The sequence below is a fragment of the Stegostoma tigrinum genome, chromosome 25 (assembly GCF_030684315.1).
Source record: "Stegostoma tigrinum isolate sSteTig4 chromosome 25, sSteTig4.hap1, whole genome shotgun sequence".
Lineage (NCBI taxonomy): Eukaryota > Metazoa > Chordata > Chondrichthyes > Orectolobiformes > Stegostomatidae > Stegostoma > Stegostoma tigrinum.
In genome coordinates, this window is record NC_081378.1 from 40,822,818 (window position 1) to 40,841,599 (window position 18,782).

Consider the following 18,782-nt stretch of genomic DNA (forward strand, 5'->3'; position numbering starts at 1 on the left):
GAAGCTTTCTATAGGTATGTGAGGAATAAGAGGATGACTAAGGTAGGAATAGGGCCAGTCAAAGACAGAAGTGGGAAGTTGTGTGTGGACCCTGTGGAGATCGGAGAGGTGCTAAATGATTATTTCTCATCTGTTGTCACTGAGGAACAGGAGAATGTTGTAGAGGAAACGAATGAGTTACAGGCTACTAGAATTGAAAGGATTGAGGTTAGTAAGGAGGAGGTGTTATCAATTCTAGAAGGTGTGAAGGTAGATAAATCCCCTGGGCTGGATGGGATTTTTCCGAGGATTCTCTGGGAAGCCAGGGAGGAGGTGGCGGAGCCTTTGGCCTTGATGTTTGAGTCCTCATTGCCTACAGGTTTAGTGCCAGAGCACTGGAGAATTGCAAATGTTGTGCCCTTGTTCAAGAAGGGCAGTAGGGATGACCCAGGTAATTATAGACCTGTGAGCCTTACATCTGTTGTAGGAAAAGTTTTGGAAAGGATTATAAGAGATTGGATTTATAATCATCTAGCAGGCAACAATTTGATTGGAGATAGTCAGCATGGATTCGTCAAAGGCAGGTCATGACTCACAAACCTCATTGAGTTTTTTGGGAAGGTGACCAAGCATGTGGATGAGGGTAGGGCATGGTGTACATGGACTTCAGTAAAGCCATTGATAAGGTTCCACATGGTAGGCTATTGGAGAAAATACAGAGGCATGGGATTGAGGGAGATTTAGCAGTTTGGATTAGAAACTGGCTTTCTGTAAGAAGGCAATGAGTGGTGGTTGATGGAAAATATTCAGCCTGGAGTCAGGTCACTAGTGTGTGCCTCGAGGATCTGTTTGGGACCACTGCTGTTTGTCATTTTTATAAATGACTTGGATGCAGGCATAGGTGGGTGGGTTAGTAAATTTGCAGATGACACTAAAGTCGGTGGAATGGTGGACAGTGTGGAAGAATTTTGCAGGTTATAGGGAGACTTGGATAAACTGCAGAATTGGGCTGAAAGGTGGCAAATGGAGTTTAATGTGGATAAATGTGAGGTGATTCACTTTGGGAAGAATAATAGGAAGGCAGAATACTGGGTCAATAGGAAGATTCTTGGTAGTGTGGATGTGCAGAGGGATCTTGGTGTCCATGTACATAGATCCCTGAAAGTTGCCACCCAGGTTGATAGTGCTGTTAAGAAGGTTAGCGGTGTGTTAGGTTTTATTGGCAGAGGGATTGTGTTCCAGAGCTGTGATGTCATTCTGCAACTGTACAAAACGCTAGTGCGGCCTCATTTGGGATATTGCGCGCAGTTCTGGTCACCCCATTCCAGGAAGGATGTGGAAGCATTGGAAAAGGTGCAGAGGAGATTTACCAGGATGTTGCCTGATCTGGTGCCCAGGCCCTATGAAGAAAGGCTGAGGGACTTGGGTGTGTTCTCATTGGAGAGAAGGAGGCTAAGAGGGGATTTAATAGAGACATACAAGATGATCAGAGGATTAGATAGGGTGGACAATGAGAGTCTTTTTCCGAGGATGATGACTTCAGCTTGGACAAGAGGGCATAGCTACAAATTGAGGGGCGATATAAGACAGATGTCAGAGGCAGGTTCTTTACTCAGAGAGTGGTAAGGGCGTGGAACGCCCTGGCTGCCAGTGTAGTTAACTCAGCCACATTAGGGGCATTTAAACAGTCCTTGGATATGCATATGGATGATGATGGGATAGTGTAGGTGGATGGGCTTAGATTAGTTCACAGGTCAGCGCAACATCGAGGGCCGAAGGGCCTGTTCTGCGCTGTATTGTTCTATGTTCTATGTTCTAATGTCAGCTGTGTTCTGTTGGTGTAACACCAACATCTGAAAGCAATGCGTCAGGATCAAGTCCGACTCTGGGGGATGGCATAGGTTGGAACATCCAGCAACATTGCTCAAATGAAGGTGCTGTTTTTTAGATGGGACATTAAGCAAAGGCCTCATTTTTCTGTTTGGATGGATGTAAATGAATGTGTGATATTATTTCAGGGAACTGCAATGTTATTACTGTCATCACTAATAGATAATCTTATTGTCACACATCATTATCATTGGATTATTTCTGGGAATTTGCTGAGCTCAAATTAATTACCGTGTTTCCAATTTACAACAGTAACTGCAGTGACTACACTTCTAAAAGCATGCCATTAACTGAAAACACTTTCAGACATCTGGTGGTTGCAAAGATTGCTCGATAAATGAAAGTCTTTCTTCCTTCCTCCTGGGCTTCATTTGTTGGGTTCCTCACAGGTGTCACCAGCCTCGTTGTAAGTTGGGTACCCTTTATCCACAAGCATTTGGTTGTATGTCTGTTTCACACTGCCGAGTGGTGTCAGGGAAGGTGGACTGCAGCAGGATGGAAACATCATGGCAGCTGCCTGCCACTTTCTGGGATAAACACCATTTTGAGGCTGTACGGTGATGAAACGGAAGTCCTAGCAGTTGTTGAGAAGTTCTGGGTGGTCTGGGGTTACCTTATTTGCCATACCCTGCGTGTGTGGGAAGCCGGTTAGAGCAACAAATCTGAGGGTTAGCTCATTGTGACTGACACCATCACAGGCAAACTTTCCATAATTGTACAGCCCTGGCAACCAAACCATCAGTCAGCTGACATACACTGACTGTGAGACCCTGCAAATGGCTCCACAGAGCCCTAGAAGGACCCAGAGACAAGCGGTTGAGGGCTGTGGAGAGTTTGACAGCCACTGGTGAAGCATGGTTACCAGGTTCTCTTGGTAAAAGTCTTGTTCCAGCAGGCTCCACATGATCTGACATGAGATCCTGAGATATAAATGTTTCCACATTTTTGGGGATGTTTACCCGATGCCGTAACACTCTGTGTGGCAGATATGGCATTATGTGAGCTGCACTACTCAGCAGATCACTTCACTCCTGTGGAGTTATTTGTGAGAAGGCCTGTCTGTGCCACTAGTGCCTTCAAAATCGTCAAAGTTGTTAAAGCACTCACTCATCATGCAAACAAAGTCTTTCTCAGAATCAGGCAGAAAAGCAACTGTGATATTGCAGTACTTATTGACGTTTCCCTGTCAGGCCTTCAACCCTGTCAATTGGGGCTGTGTTCTCACCTTGCTTTCACTTTCCTGTTCTGGGAAATCTCAAGTCCAGTTCCCTATTCACCAACAGTCCTCCACCTTGTCTTTGTTCTGTCACTGATCATCACTGCTTCTGTGTGACCATAATGCAGAAATAAAGATCAGTACATAAGAAACAATCTGAAGTAAATCTACAATTCAAAGCTTGCAAACATAAGTCACCCAACTACCTTTATATCTTTATTCATTCCTTTAGTTCCTGTCTCTTTGTGTAATAGTCTGTCCTCATGTTTGCACGCAGCGGTTGTAGCAGCATTGTTGGAACCTTGCTGATTTTCACTGGGAAACACCTCCGACTGACTGGGCACCCAGCTGTGGAATGCACCATTATGTTGGAGATGGAAGCTGTGTGGGCCATCTGATTGCTAAGTGTCAGTAAGGCTACCAGTAGAGTGGCAAGGTTGGGAGGGTGAATTTTTTTTTTCCTAGGAGAGGACACAGGATTTAATTCCAAGGAGCCCACCGACACTCCTCCACAGGGTGGTGTCATAGCAATCTTACTCAGTGCTATTGCACTCCATAGTCATGTTGGAAACAGTCCCTTAAGAACACTCCAACTTTGACTGGCTGTTGTTGTATTGCAATGGATTGGACATCAGGCTTCACATGTTATATCATGGTTGGATTGAGAGGCAGGTGAATGGAGCTGGACATTATGTCTATACGAGAGAAGATCAGCTCCATGCTCTGGGCAAAGCCTTGTACCAAGTTGGGTCTCCTGAGATGCTGCTTGGCCTGGTGTATTCATCCAGCTTCACACTTTGTTATCTTGGGTCTAGATTCCTCCTTGCTATTGACAACAGACCTTGGGACAGACTTCTCATCACACCAAGCATTTTGTTTTGCATATTTTAATCAACATACTTGTGTAGTCTGTTCCCTTGAAGTGCTCATCTGGAATGCACTGCACAGTGTAACAAACAGACTATCTACAATCAGCGAGATCACCACTAGACCACTCTCTCCGTGACTCCCTTGTCCGCTCCACACTCCCCTCCAACCCCACCACACCCGGCACCTTCCCCTGCAACCGCAGGAAGTGCTACACTTGCCCCCACACCTCCTCCCTCACCCCCATCCCAGGCCCCAAGAAGACCTTCCATATTAAGCAGATGTTCACCTGCACATCTGCCAATGTGGTATATTGTATGCATTGTACCCGGTATGGCTTCCTCTACATTGGGGAAACCAAGCGGAGGCTTGGGGACCGCTTTGCAGAACACCTCTGCTCGGTTCACAATAAACAACTGCACCTCCCAGTCGCGAGCCATTTTAACTCCCCCTCCCATTCCTCAGACAACATGGCCATCATGGACCTCCTGCAGTGACACAATGATGCCACCCGAAGGTTGCAAGAACAGCAACTCATATTCCACTTGGGAACCCTGCAGCCCAATGGTATCAATGTGGACTTCACCAGCTTCAAAATCTCCCCTTCCCCCACTGCATCCCAAAACCATCCCAGTTCTTCCCCTCCCCCCACTGCATCGCACAACCAGCCCAGCTTGTTCCCTCCCCCCACTGCATCCCAAAACCAGCCCAGCCTGTCTCCGCTTCCCTAACCTGTTCTTCCGCTCACCCATCCCTTCCTCCCACCTCAAGCCGCACCTCCATTTCCTACCTAACACCTCATCCCGCCTCCTTGACCTGTCCGTCTTCCCTGGACTGACCTATCCCCTCCCTACCTCCTCACCTGTACTCTCCTCTCTACCTATCTTCTTTTCTCTCCATCTTCGCCTCCCCCTCTCTCCCTATTTATTCCAGTTCCCTCTCCCCATCCCCCTCTCTGATGAAGGGTCTAGGCCCGAAACGTCAGCTTTTGTGCTCCTGAGATGCTGCTTGGCCTGCTGTGTTCATCCAGCTTCACACTTTGTTATCTACAATCAGCATTACCTTCAAGCTGTGCATATGCACTTCACCACAGTCCTTAACATGCAAGCCATGATATGCAATAAACAAGCCACACATAGTAAAGAAAAAATTATAAGGATTATATATTTTTTAACTTTATTTTCTGAATATGTACCTTTCTGTTCTACCTATTTCACCACTGCATTTTGGAACTGGCAACCCATGTTTCAAAAAATGTATATTTTGACAGAAAATGAATAGTTTAGCAGCCAGTGAAGCTTTGTTAGATTAATGTGGCCCCTTAATAGGTGTGACAAGGTCACTCTCTAATGTTCACAATGTGTACATACTGAGGGAGCAGCAAAACAGTAATGAGTGAGCTTCTTTGCAGCTGTCATGCAAATGTAGTCATCTGCAGCATTGCAAGGGTTAAGAGAGTTCTTCAGTACAAGCTACAACAAAAGCTGTATCATCAAGTATCTAGCTGAAAAAGCCCAGCTGTTGTATATTAGTGAACTAACCTGTTGCACCCATTTGAGAAGAAAATATGTCCTTTTGTTCAGACTGGGGATGTTCAGCCCTCAAGAATCTTAAAACTGGGCAGTATGTAATCTCACCTGGTCTTTGCACAAATACCATGCGTTAGCTTTCCTTTCAGGATTAATGTGCATGCATTGTTGCCATTTCTTTGTAGCATTCAAATAATTAGATCATGTATGCAAATTAATGTGAATGTGCTCTTCCATCGTTCTCAATTGTTGGCGCTGAAGGGCGTGCAAAATGGAGCACCATGCACAAAGTAGCTCTTAAAGGGACATGTACTTCTGATAAGACTTCTTTTCATTCATTTCTCACAGATATAGAATTGCTGCAGTAACAGATGAGTTATGATGAATGGGCATCTCATGTTAATTCTGTTTCTCTCCACAGATGCCGTCTTACTTTCTGATATTTCCAGCATTTTTGTTTTTTTTCCCAGATTTCCGACATCCTCAGTATAAAATTTGAAATAAAATCTAAACGTTGTGCCTCATGGTCTGTCAAAGACTGTCAAAGGGTTATGGGAGAAGATTTCTTACTTTGATGTGTCTCTCCTGTGTAGTGAGTCCTTTTGTAAGCCGGTTCCCCATCAATACTAAAACAAAACTGTCCTGCCCTTTGTAGACAGGTAAACCCCTTTCTATGATGATGGCTTAGTAGTTTTATCGCTAGACTACTGGCGCAGAGACCCAAAGAATGTTCTGGGGACCCTGATTCAAATCCGGCCACAGTAAATGTTGGAATTTGAATTTGATTTAAAAAATTGGAATTAAGAGTCGAATAATGACCATGAATCCACTGTCAATTCACCCAAGACATTTTTCCATCCCCACCCTTGTCTGCTTTCCGGAGAGACCACTCTCTCCATGACTCCCTTGTTCACTCCACACTGCCCTCCAACCCCACCACACCCAGCACCATCCCCTGCAACCGCAGGAAATGCTACACTTGCCCCCACACCTCCTCCCTCACCCCCATCCCAGGCCCCAAGATGACTTTCCATATTAAGCAGAGGTTCACCTGCACATCTGCCAATGTGGTATACTGCATCCATTGTACCCGGTGTGGCTTCCTCTACATTGGGGAAACCAAGCAGAGGCTTGGAGACCGCTTTGCAGAACACCTCCGCTCGGTTCGCAATAAACAACTGCACCTCCCAGTCGCAAACCATTTCCACTCCCCCTCCCATTCTTTAGATGACATGTCCATCATGGGCCTCCTGCAGTGCCACAATGATGCCACCCGAAGGTTGCAGGAACAGCAACTCATATTCCGCTTGGGAACCCTGCAGCCCAATGGTATCCATGTGAACCTCACCAGCTTCAAAATCTCCCCTTCGCCCACTGCATCCCAAAACCAGCCCAGTTCGTCCCCTCCCCCCACCGCACCACACAACCAGCCCAGCTCTTCCCCTCCACCCACTGCATCCCAAAACCAGTCCAACCTGTCTCTGCCTCCCTAACCTGTTCTTCCTCTCACCCATCCCTTCCTCCCACCCCAAGCCGCACCTCCATCTCCTACCTACTAACCTCATCCCACCTCCTTGACCTGTCCGTCTTCCCCGGACTGACCTATCCCCTCCCTACCTCCCCACCTATACTCTCCTCTCCACCTATCTTCCTTTCTCACCATCTTCGGTCCGCCTCCCCCTCTCTCCCTATTTATTCCAGAACCCTCCTCCCCATCCCCCTCTCTGATGAAGGGTCTAGGCCCGAAACGTCAGCTTTTGTGCTCCTGAGATGCTGCTGGGCCTGCTGTGTTCATCCAGCCTCACATTTCATTATCTAATTCACTGATGTCGTTTATGGAAAGAAACGGCCTTTGTTACCTTGTCTGGCCTACATATGACTCCAGATGCACAGCAATGTGATTAACTCCTAACTTCCTTCTGGGCAATTAGGGATGAACAATGAATGCTGGCCTAGCCAGAGATGCCTTCATCCCATGAAGGAATAAAGGACAAGAAAAAGACTTCACCTGGGCCAAATTTATAACACTCCCCTAATCTGAGTACCATGTCACACACAAATTGCTTGCCAGGAGCTCATTGAGAAAATAGATTCAATTCGGTGACTGGTGTAAATCTCACATCGTGATGTAACCCACACACATGATGATCCACGCATATTGCAAAAGATTTTCTCTGCTTTACTTTAAGGCTACGTGCTGCTCTCTTTTGATCCTCCTGCATAGAGCTTTGCATGATATGGGCATTTATGTGGAGACTGTGTATTGATGTTGGTGCATTCTATCCATTTTGGTGCATTCTATCCACATGCTTTCATACTTCTCAGCATGATGGATCACAATTTGAGTGCACACATTGACAGAGCTGTTATGAAAGTTAGCTGTCTCTGAACTTACTTCTCCCAGGTAAATTACTCATCACGGGTACAGCTCTTTTGTCACAAGCAAAAAACAAAACTGGAAGGCAGCTGCATTCCTGCATCTGCTACATGCAGGTTTCAGAGGAGATTTTACTGTAAGCATTGGCCCAGAGGATCATCAAGCACAACAAGAACAAATAGCAACAGAAAGGTGTATTTTTACCGCGTAAGCAGCTTTACCGAGCTGGAAAGAAAATTAGACCCCTGGGGTAAGGAAGGCAAAGTTAGGAGGGGTGACCAAAAGCTTGTTCAAACAGATCTGTTTTCTGAAGGCAGGAGTGATTACACTGTAGTTTATCCACAAAAAATTAAAAAAGAAATCTGGTAACAGAAAAAAATGCAAATATTTCTGAAAAGTTTTTATTTAAAGTGATTTGTATGCACTTGACTACCCCCATCACGTTTTCGTACTACTTAAGTACACAGAAACTAAATGTTTGATTAGTTAACAGTTGTTTATGCATCTTCTGACAAGGTTTTGTGTACATAGTGGATAGATTTTAACACTTTCTGACATAATAAGTTTTTTTTAGAGGAAATGCTCTGTTGACATCTTTCGGATAAGTTGTTAGTTGTATGTTCTGCTTGACCTGTCATGGGATAGCAAGGGTTTCCTTGGTGCTACTTCTGATATACCACTCCTTGAAATGATTTGCTAACTCCAGGAAATATTACATATTGCTTAGATGAATGGGGTATAATTTCCCCTCCTTGGAGGTGGCAGGTGAGGTGGTGAATAAGGAAAATATTTCGGTGAGTTGGTCCTGGTAAGATGCTTACCTCCTCCTTGCCACTTTACCAATTAAGTGCTAGCCAACGAGATCCATTGGAGATTTTATTGAACCACAACAAATTAAGCCCCTAAAGCAGGCAACTAATGGTCAAGCAAGGGCCTCAACTCGCCACTTCCTCAATTTCCTGGCTCCATCGTTTGTGAGAAAAGTGGCTACAGAAAACCAGGGCAATCTGCCTGCCTAATTTGGAGACTGGGTGTTGGAGGCATTGATAGTAGGGAACCCATGGACCTAAAACTTGCCTCCAGTCTCTCTGACCCCTTCTCCCCATGACCCCCATTCCGTGATCAACACTAAATCCCTTGAAAAGTAAGCCTCAACCAACAGTCTTCAGCACCCAGAAGATGTCAGCTTTGATTGGCCGGCAGCTTCTGGCGATCTAGGATGCCAGTGTTGAAGCCTGTGACAGACTGAGCAATTCTCTCGAACTGACTGGTGCATGATACATTGGGTCATCTTGGCATTGCCAACTAACACTCCTGAGTCACAAAAATGGAAAACCATGACCACAGAAACATGTTGTCACCGTTTCAAAATAAAGGGTTTTCTATTTAAAAACAGAATTAAAGAAGACAAAAAAAAATGTCATGGAGGGTTATAAATCTTTGAAGCTTTGATCCTCAAAAGGTGCAGGAGGCAGATTCTCCGAATATCTTTACGGCAATGTCAGACAGACCACTGAGAAGCAATAGGATGGAGGGTTATTTAGGAAGTTGGGAATATGGAATATTGAGATCAACAATGACCTTGTTCAATGGCAGAGCATGGTTGAGGGACCGAATGGGCTATTCCTGCTCTCAATATATATGTTTGTTTCCTTGCACTGTATAGAAATGTTATAGATTGCCTGCTTCTGTTACAGGCATTGTTCATTTATTGATGAAGGGAATTGCATGAGAGATAGAAGTATTATCCTACAGATGTCACTTATTTCTTTGGCTTTCGCGCACTGCCGTGTAAGTAATGCATACTTGTGAATGAGGTGCATATATATATATATATATATATCTGTCAGTGTGTCTGCTGAGCACACCTATTTTCCCGGAAGGTGCTTTTACTTGACATTAGGCTTGAAATTCAATCCTTAGGAGGCTGGTGAATGGGTGTTAATCTATTAAAGTCGAGCAGCTTTCCATATCCAGGCAGATGCCTGGAACAAGCCCTGTGCAGGTAAGCTTAATAACCACATATTGATAACCAGATGATTCTGCAACAATCTCATGTTGTGACATTGCAACGCATTCTTCCTGAAATCGTAAACTGGCTCAGTGTCTTTACCTGGCCTCTCTGGGAGCACATGGGTCTTCTGCAGCTTAATGGTCACAAGGAATATAGGACCTTTACAACAGTCTAAGTTAGTAAGTTTACATTTAGCTGTGTTCTTGGACCTCTGCCTCCCTCACAATGCACACACATAGAACCACTACAGAATAAAATATGTTAAACCATTAAGCTCCAGACAGAAATTGCAGTGAGCTATATGACTGGATCAAAGGGAAAAATTACACTTAGAGTGTTTCCCCTGCCCTGTGCAGTCAAACAGCCATCTTCCCATCATTGATCTAAACAGATGTGGTTGAGTAGAAAAAGAAGCACTTTTAAAAGCCTCTATCATTTTGAGGCCGGACTCTTTGTAGCAGTGTACAGGATGGTCATTCCCTTGGTGGGGTCATGGTAACAGCTGTGCTACAGCATTGCACATCTGCTGCAAGCAAGGGTGACAACTGAAATCGATGGCTCAGAAGTCAGTGAAATCTCTTTCCAAACTGCATTGTATCCGCCCTTCCTCTTCCTGTGCTTCCATCATCATGTTTTTGTCAGGTGCTGGAACTGTTCGTTTCATTTTTATTTGGCTTCTTCTGCAAAAAACTTCTGAAGTCCAAATCTCTAGAAAATATTTGATATAATAAATTTTAAGGCATTTCTGTGAATCATTGGAAAGTTAGACGTGAAGAGAACACAACTCGGAGAATTACTGACAGCAACATAACCCCCTAACCTTGAAACGGTTATCTGAAGGTCAACAAGCTGCAATTTATTTCCATGGTTTAACAGCAGTGCCTGGATTGGGGAACAATTTATAATTTATGCGCTTGGTAAAATGCCATTTATAGCTCAAGTTACGCAAATAATCAGACTGAGAGATGGAAAGATGTTGATTTTTATGTAGCTTATATTAAATGATAATGTCATGTGGATCATGAGTTTGCTTCCACAGTAGGATCCCCTATTTTTGTGTTCAACTACGATGAAATTGATGAAATGCAAATAATGCTTCAATGCCAGGTTGCACAAGCAACCGTCGATACAATACTGTGCACACCGTGCGGCAGAGAGGGGATCTGAACAATTGGGTTTACAACATGACTCTAATTGTGAGAATAACGTAAAAAAATGCATGGTGTGACTGGGGGAGGACTGATGTTTGATGTGATGGCCTGGTTGTGATTTCTGCTTTAATTGTGTTGTAAGGCTTGGTGACCTGCACTATTTCTCTGGATGAACCTTAACTAAGACTGCCTTTTCTCCCCTCAGATTTTACAGGTGAACAAAGTAATGTCTGTCCTCTTTTACGGCATGCTTCTCACTTATCTCAGTGGCATCCAGGCTGCAACCATGGACAAGAGAGGTTCGTCCGAGGACTCTGTGAACTCACTCATCATCAAAATCCTCCAGGCGGACATCCTGAAAGGCCGACTCTCCAAGCAGAGTGAGGAACTGAAGGAGAAGTATCAGGGCACCAAAGAGAAGGGTGACACCCAGAGCGATACGGACTCAGTGGGGAATACGATATCTGACTTCCAGCCGATCGTCTCGGTTAATGCTGAGTTACTAAGGCAGAAGAAGCGCTACCATTCACCCAGAGTGCTGCTGAGCGATCGGCCACCTTTGCAGCCGCCCCCTTTGTACTTAATTGAGGATTTTGCAGAGAGTTTGGAGATGGACAACAGAACAGCAAGGCGGAAGCGATATGCAGACCGCAGGGGGCATCGCGGCGAATACTCTGTGTGTGATAGTGAGAGCCGCTGGGTGACGGACAAAACAGCGGCGATCGACATCCGAGGGAAGCAGGTGACCGTCCTAGGAGAGATTAAAACCGGCAACTCTGCCATCAAACAATATTTTTACGAGACGCGGTGCAGAGAAGCGAAACCGGTCAAGAATGGCTGCAGGGGCATTGATGACAAACATTGGAATTCGCAATGTAAAACCAGCCAGACCTACGTTAGGGCACTGAGCACTGAGAACAATAAATATGTAGGCTGGAGGTGGATTAGGATAGACACCTCCTGCCTCTGTGCATTATCCAGAAAACTAGGCAAATCGTGATTCCTCGCCCCATCCCCTTCTCCTCTTTCTATGTGAATATATAAATTATTACTTTAAATTATGTGACTTTGCATGTAGCATATGAATGTTTATATTATAGTATAGTTCACGATTTTTATTTATTAACAAAAAGGTCAACTCATCAGACAAAAAAAATGCTTCTTACAACTCGCCAAAACAAGATAGCAAAGTTGTGCCTTGCTTCCAGCATCATTAAAAGTCGTCGGACCAGTGTTGTTGTGCATTAGTAACTGGTCCAAGGGTTTACCTCCCATGATTATTTCCTCGCAGCTACTTGTTGAAGTCAGTATTGTTGTCAGTGATTTATAAATGGGATTTGGGAAGGCACATGTAAAACCCAACCACAAGCCACGGCTGCCAGTCTTGAAAGTGCACGTCTATCCTTAACAGCACGGTGAATGACATTTGCTGTGAGACTGAGAGAAGGAAGCTAGATCAGAGGGAATGCTGGCAACACCATCTGTGCAGATAAAGCTCTTCCATATGTTTCACTCATTCCCCAAGAGCTGCTCTTTCTGGAAATAAGATCTTTGCAGCATTGGAGAAAAGACTGCTGTGAGAGATTTCTCTTTCTCTCTCTCGTTCCCTCCTACCGGTACTATTTTAAAATTACTCTGCACAGCAACCGAGTTCATTTTTTTAATGTTTGCTGTATTCACTAAATTAGACCCTTGTTCTAATAAATCCTCTTCAAACTGGAAGACTCCATTAGCCAGAATTATATCTGGAGAGAACTGAATTCCATTTTCTTCTTTTGTCAATTCCCTTTATTTTACTGTACAACAAATTTAGCCAGCCTGTGAGTGCCCCCATTAATTATGCTAGAATGGGGAAAAGAAACTTCTCTGTGGTGCTATGCATTTGAATACTTTTCCTTTTGCAAAAAAGTTCAATACTTGCCAATGAATTGTCCAATGAAGCTCTTGGTTGTGGAACAAAGTAAAAATTTCCTATTATGTGTCAGAATGTTAGCTGACTTATAACACCAAAATGGTGATTTCTCTTTCCCACTCATGTCTGAACTATCATAATCAGGTTTACATTCCATGTAATTTGAACTTCTGCCAAGCATCCAGTGTTACAGTCTCTTACTACAAGATCTCTAAAAAAAATTAACTCCTTTAAGAGATAGTAGGAACTGCAGATGCTGGAGAATCTGAGATAACAAGGTGTAGAGCTGAAAGGCTGACGTTTTCCAGCCTAGACCCTTCTTCAGAAAATCATTTAGACCCGAAATGTCAGTCTTCCTGCTCCTCTGATGCTGCTTGGCCTGCTGTGTTCATCCATCTGTACACTTTGTTAACTGTTCTTTAAATAATAATTATGGCCTGGAGATTTTTGTGGGAAATGTTACCTTCTCAAATTCCTCCCGCAGAAAAATGCAATCAAAACCTACCATAGGAGGCACATGTATTCTCCCCTCACATTAGAGCAGACTGACTGTGGCTGCTGAAAGTAAAATGGATTTTGTTTAAGACAATACGATGACTTAACTTTGATCCTAGGATCTCTCGGTCAAGCACAAACGCCAGATGCCAGTGAATGCCTACCTTTACAAATAAAAGAATTCTACGTGCATGCAATAGAATGGTTCCTTAATGGATGATTATGCAGTGCCAGCTTTGCCTGGTGAAGCACTGAAAACACCACACTGAAAATGTGAAGAGTGTATCTATTAGTTCAGCTTGTGTGGTTAAACTGTACTCTTCATCAACACACATTATCACTAAACTAATAACTGGAATGAGTAGATTGCCATATGAGGAAAGGCTAGACAGGCTAAGAGTTTAGAAGATTCAGAGCTGATTTAATTGAAACATACAAGATCCTGACAGATCCTGACCAGGAGGTAGTTGAAAGGATGTTTACTTGTGGGAGAATCTAGAACTAGGGGTCATAATTTAATAATAAGACATTAAAGAGAAATGAGGGCAAAAAGAAATTCTGAGGGTTCCGAGTCTTTGGAATCCCCTCCCTCAAAAGGCAATGGATGTAGAATCTTTAAATTTGTTTAAGGGAGAGGTAGATAAATTCTTGATTATCTAGGAGATGAAAGATTATTAAGGATATGCAGGAATGTAGAATTGAGGTAAAAATCAATTAAGCCACAATCTTGTTGAATGATGGAGCAGGCTGATAGGGCCCACTGGTCTACTCTTGTTCCTTGTTTGCATGTTCGAGCAAAGTGGAGGAATCAAACATTGCTGTGGATATATGTTGAATTATGTCTCAACTCAGCGCTCAATCTTAAACTTCAAACATCGCCCTTAAGCAGAGTCAGTATAAAAGATGACCAAACTATATATAACTTGACACAGCTCACTGTTTGTTGGCTTGTTTCTTAGGTCGATTCCCCACTGAAGAATTTAGTAACTGAGATCAGGAAGATTCTAGAATAGGCTGAGGCATTGTTTCAAGTTACTTGTTCTTCAGTATGGATGGAACAAATCCATGAAAAACTTGGCTATTGGTTTTCAGAGATATCAGGGGATAGACAGAATTGCTGAGTTCCTTTCGGAAATGACTACTAATATCACATCAAATAGTGTAGATGACAATTTTTGAATAATTGTTGCAGCCAATTTTTTTAATACATTCAATATGTCTCTTCTAAATCAGAGTGAACCATCCTTAAGTAAAAACAGAAAATTTTGGAAATACTCAGTGATTTGGCAGCATACTCTGCCCGACTTACTGCGTGTTTCCATCATTACTGTTTTTACTACAGCTATCCAGCATCTGTAGTCTTTACTTTTGAATAAAGCATTCGTCTGTGTTTTCTGTTCTTTCCCAAGTTCCAGTTTCCCCCTACTATAGACATTGGTACCAGTCCTGGGTCAAGGTCAGAGGAAATATGTCAAATTTGGATCTGTGGTTGCCCTCTCACCTTCATGTCCCCAAGATCAGGAGTTGAAGTTCCAATCCAGAAACTTGAACACATCATCTGGGTTGAAATTTCAATGCACTGGGAGAGAGTGTTGCTAAATGTAACTCTTGTAATGTGACTACACAACAGACACAGGCAAGACTTACAGTGATTTCAAGGTGGTTGTAATTCTTAACTTCTTCCATGAGTAATAACCTGAGTGTTTCATGTAAAATGATTTTTCTATAAGGTGAATAGATTTTGCAGATATAAAAATGGGGAAGTTTAAGTGTACCACAGTAAACTATAAAAGCACAGTTACTCAGTCTCTTGAGTTCACCATGTTGTGAGGGTCCAAATGCAAGATCTGATTCACTGTTTTATTTACTTCCTTCCTGACCACTAACCCCATATTTCCTGTTAAATTATGAGCCTGACCATTCTTCCAGCATTTCAGATGAGTATGAGATTTCACTCTCATAACTATTTTACATCAACAAAGGCAGAAGTAAAAACATTTAGTTGTACCTAAACTTCGGAAGAAAATTTCCTGCAGATGTCACAAGCCTATGGCCATTGGTCATTAATGGGTTTATAGCCCTGTTTAATAGAATCAGCTTCTACATGGATACAATTGCTTTAGTATAGAGTTTGGAAAAGGAATATTTCTTTAAGGCAGATTTATACACTACAGAAATGGCTGACAATACAGTAAGGCAGCATGACTTAGTACCAGCATGTAGAACTAGGTGCCATAGGTTCACATCTTTTAACACCATGCTCTTAATCTCAAACACATCTTTGTAAAGAGCTGCTGAGCAGAGACAGGCATTCCCCTGTGTAGCTGAGAAGTTTCCTTGAATCTATCACCAGATCATTCTTCAATACCCCTTCAATCCACTTCATAACAGATTTTGCACAGAGGAGAGAACACATTATTTATCATTGGGACATAGTTTGAAAGATCAGGGAATGTGTTAAAAATACACTGATTAGAAGGCATTTGACACCAGTGAAAGAACTGGTTGAGGTGATAGTTTTGATATAACCACTGTTAATTACTACGGACTAATGATTTTGGTGCATTTGATCATCAAACACAGACAGGACCACTAGAGTGCAGCATTTCTCTAGCTTTGGGCAATGGACAAGTTGTTCAGAACCTCGAGGGGCTTTTCCATTCCTATTACCAGGAACTTGCAAATCACTTAGCTGTACAAAATTCAATTCCTGTTTAATTTATCAACTTGGACAACATTCTTCAGTTTTTCAGATTTGTAAATTGCCACAAAGCTGATTTTCATAAACTAAAGGATATTTCAATCAAATGAAGAAATTTAGTTGGCAACAATAAGATCATGGAAAAAGCCATTAAATGATCATATGATGTGCACGTTTTTCAATAGCATTCTCTTAATAAGCACATGTATTGCTTAAATTTTACTGTACTTGATTCCCTTGTGAGCTAAATGTAAACCATTGTACATGGAGATCAAGAGATGTGATGAAGTGAGTTCCATGTGATTCAGGTATCATTGATATAGCAGAAGCTAAGGGATTTATGAATCTAATCTGAATTCAAATTCATTTTTTTCTTTATAATACCAAGTATTTTTTGTTGACAGAAGAGCTCTGCTCTTCAGGTATTCCAGTGTGAGTTTATAAATAATTTCCTTTTCCATTGACAATCATTTGCAGTCCAGTCAGCTACTTTACCATTCAAATCTGTGTTATTTGCAAGGGTATATTTTTTACTAGAATACTTGACCATGATTGTAATGTAACCTTATGACAAAAAGCTGTAATTTTACTGGGGTGCTCCCTCACTAGTATATAATAGCCTTTAATAATTCATGCAACCATAACCACAGAGCAATTGTACATTATCATAGGACAAAATGTAGGTTGAATACAATGAGAAGGATAATTATTGAATTTTACCTCAACGAGACTGGCAATGTGATGTCACCCATTTAATGCCCCAAATGAGTACAAAATTCAGCCTTGCTACACTATTGTCGAGGAATTGCCAAAAACGACAAATACTTCTGTTACATTCTTTGCACATGTAGCCGCACCTGTACATTTAAGGAAAAATCTTTGGAACTTTAATTTATTTAATCAATTAGTAAACCAAGACCTTTTTCTTAAAAACTGCTTATTTGTGTTGCATTTTGGTCCATTAACCATTGCAGAATTAATATTAAAGCAAAATGAATAACTGTTTAAATCCAAAACTTGCTGGTCACTTTTGAAATGACTTTAGATTCTCTTTATCGAACATAATAAAATTTAAAATGGAGCATGGCTCAGAACACTTCTTTGGAAAGTTTCTTTTTACACTGTTCTGTAACATTCCACAATATACAAACAAACACATCATTTTATTGACAATGAATTAATGTGTTAACTTTTACTTTTTTCCAAAAATCATGATTGGTATTCTCTTAATGAGTAAATTGGTCAAAGAATGTGGTCTGCTGTGTAGAAATTTAGTTTAATCCCGATACAGTAATCCCGCTGAAAAAATTCAAATTGTTTAAGTGCAAAATAATAAAGAAGTATGTAAATAGCTTTTATTAAAATTGTAATTTATTTTTTCAGTGTCTGGAGAAACTGAAAGCCTTTATTTTAGTACAGAAGTTGTATGTTCTCTATTTTGTATGTATTGCCTGCTTGCAGTTGTTTTCCTGATTTGTAACATGTAATAAAGTATCACTTGTAATGTGAGCCTGAAAGAAGCTTGGCATTCATGATGAAGCATTGTGGAGTACGAAACATAGGTACCAAGACCTCTGCTTAAAAAAAACAAGTGAAGTAATGGCACATCTTGTTTATAATCAATGTTCTTCTATTTAAGAAATTAAGACTTGGTTGTGATGTTTATGGAAAATATGCACCTTTAGCCCAATTGCTGTACAAAAAGCCAAATGTCAGTACCTCGTGTAACTTTGAAAACAAATAGCATCCTGGTATTGGTGTACTGTCTATTGGTCTACTCCAAGTAACTGCACTATTTATATCTACCATACGGAAATAAAAAATTCTAAGTGGCCCCGTGTGAATAGTGTCAAGAAACTCTATGGATGGCAGACTGTTCATATAATGTTCCCATTCAGACTATATTTCATGTGGTCTAATTTAAATTGGATATATTTTTGCACCTGAAAATCTTTTGGCTCCTTTTGGATGCAGTAGATTTGAAGGATATTGCCTAAATGAAAATCAGACAGGAGTAAATTAATTTCAAGATACCTAGAAGAACATAACAGAAATATACGCAGTACAACTTTTAATGTCTTGTTATAAAATCCTACACCAAATACTCCGATTTTCATCATTTTTCCTGCCAACAATAGCCAGTACTATGCGTACATTATTTTCATTTTCTGTGAGGTAATTGTCCAAGTAACTTGTAATCCCCCGGCAATTGGAAATGGTAAAAGGCAAGTTTACTTTGAGAAATATTTCTTGCAAAGTAAATGTAACAATTTATATATTCAGCGTTTCAATTTTCTAAATTCTTTGCCTTTGTGCCAGCAACTTCCCTCTGAACATGCAGCTAATGGGACATCATTATTCTATTGTTGTGAAGAAGAGCAATACTGGATTCAAACTATTAACTCTATTTCTCACTCCATGGATACAGCCAGACCTGCTGAGTTTTTTCCAGCATTCTCTGCGTTCGTTTCACATTTCCAGCATCCACAGTATTTTCATTTTATTCATACATTTTACTACCGTTGTATGGGGCCCTGGTGATACCACATGTGCAATGCTATCTACCATTTTGATCTCTTATTTCAGAAAAAAAGCATAATTGCATTAGAAGCAGTTGAGAAAAGATTCCCACAGCTGAGTTGAGAGGTTGA

The 18,782-nt window shown here is 41.8% G+C and overlaps 1 protein-coding gene across 1 annotated transcript in view; it reads left to right on the forward strand.

Moving 5' to 3' along the window:
• Positions 1 to 17,918, forward strand: part of ntf3 (neurotrophin 3) — a 35,411-nt gene extending 17,493 nt beyond the window's left edge. Inside the window, exon 2 of the mRNA XM_048553689.2 lies at positions 11,229 to 17,918. Coding sequence (XP_048409646.1) covers positions 11,229 to 12,023 — 795 coding nt within the window. The 3' untranslated portion in view covers positions 12,024 to 17,918. The remainder of the gene's footprint in view (positions 1 to 11,228) is intronic.
• The last annotated feature ends 864 nt before the right edge of the window (positions 17,919 to 18,782 follow it).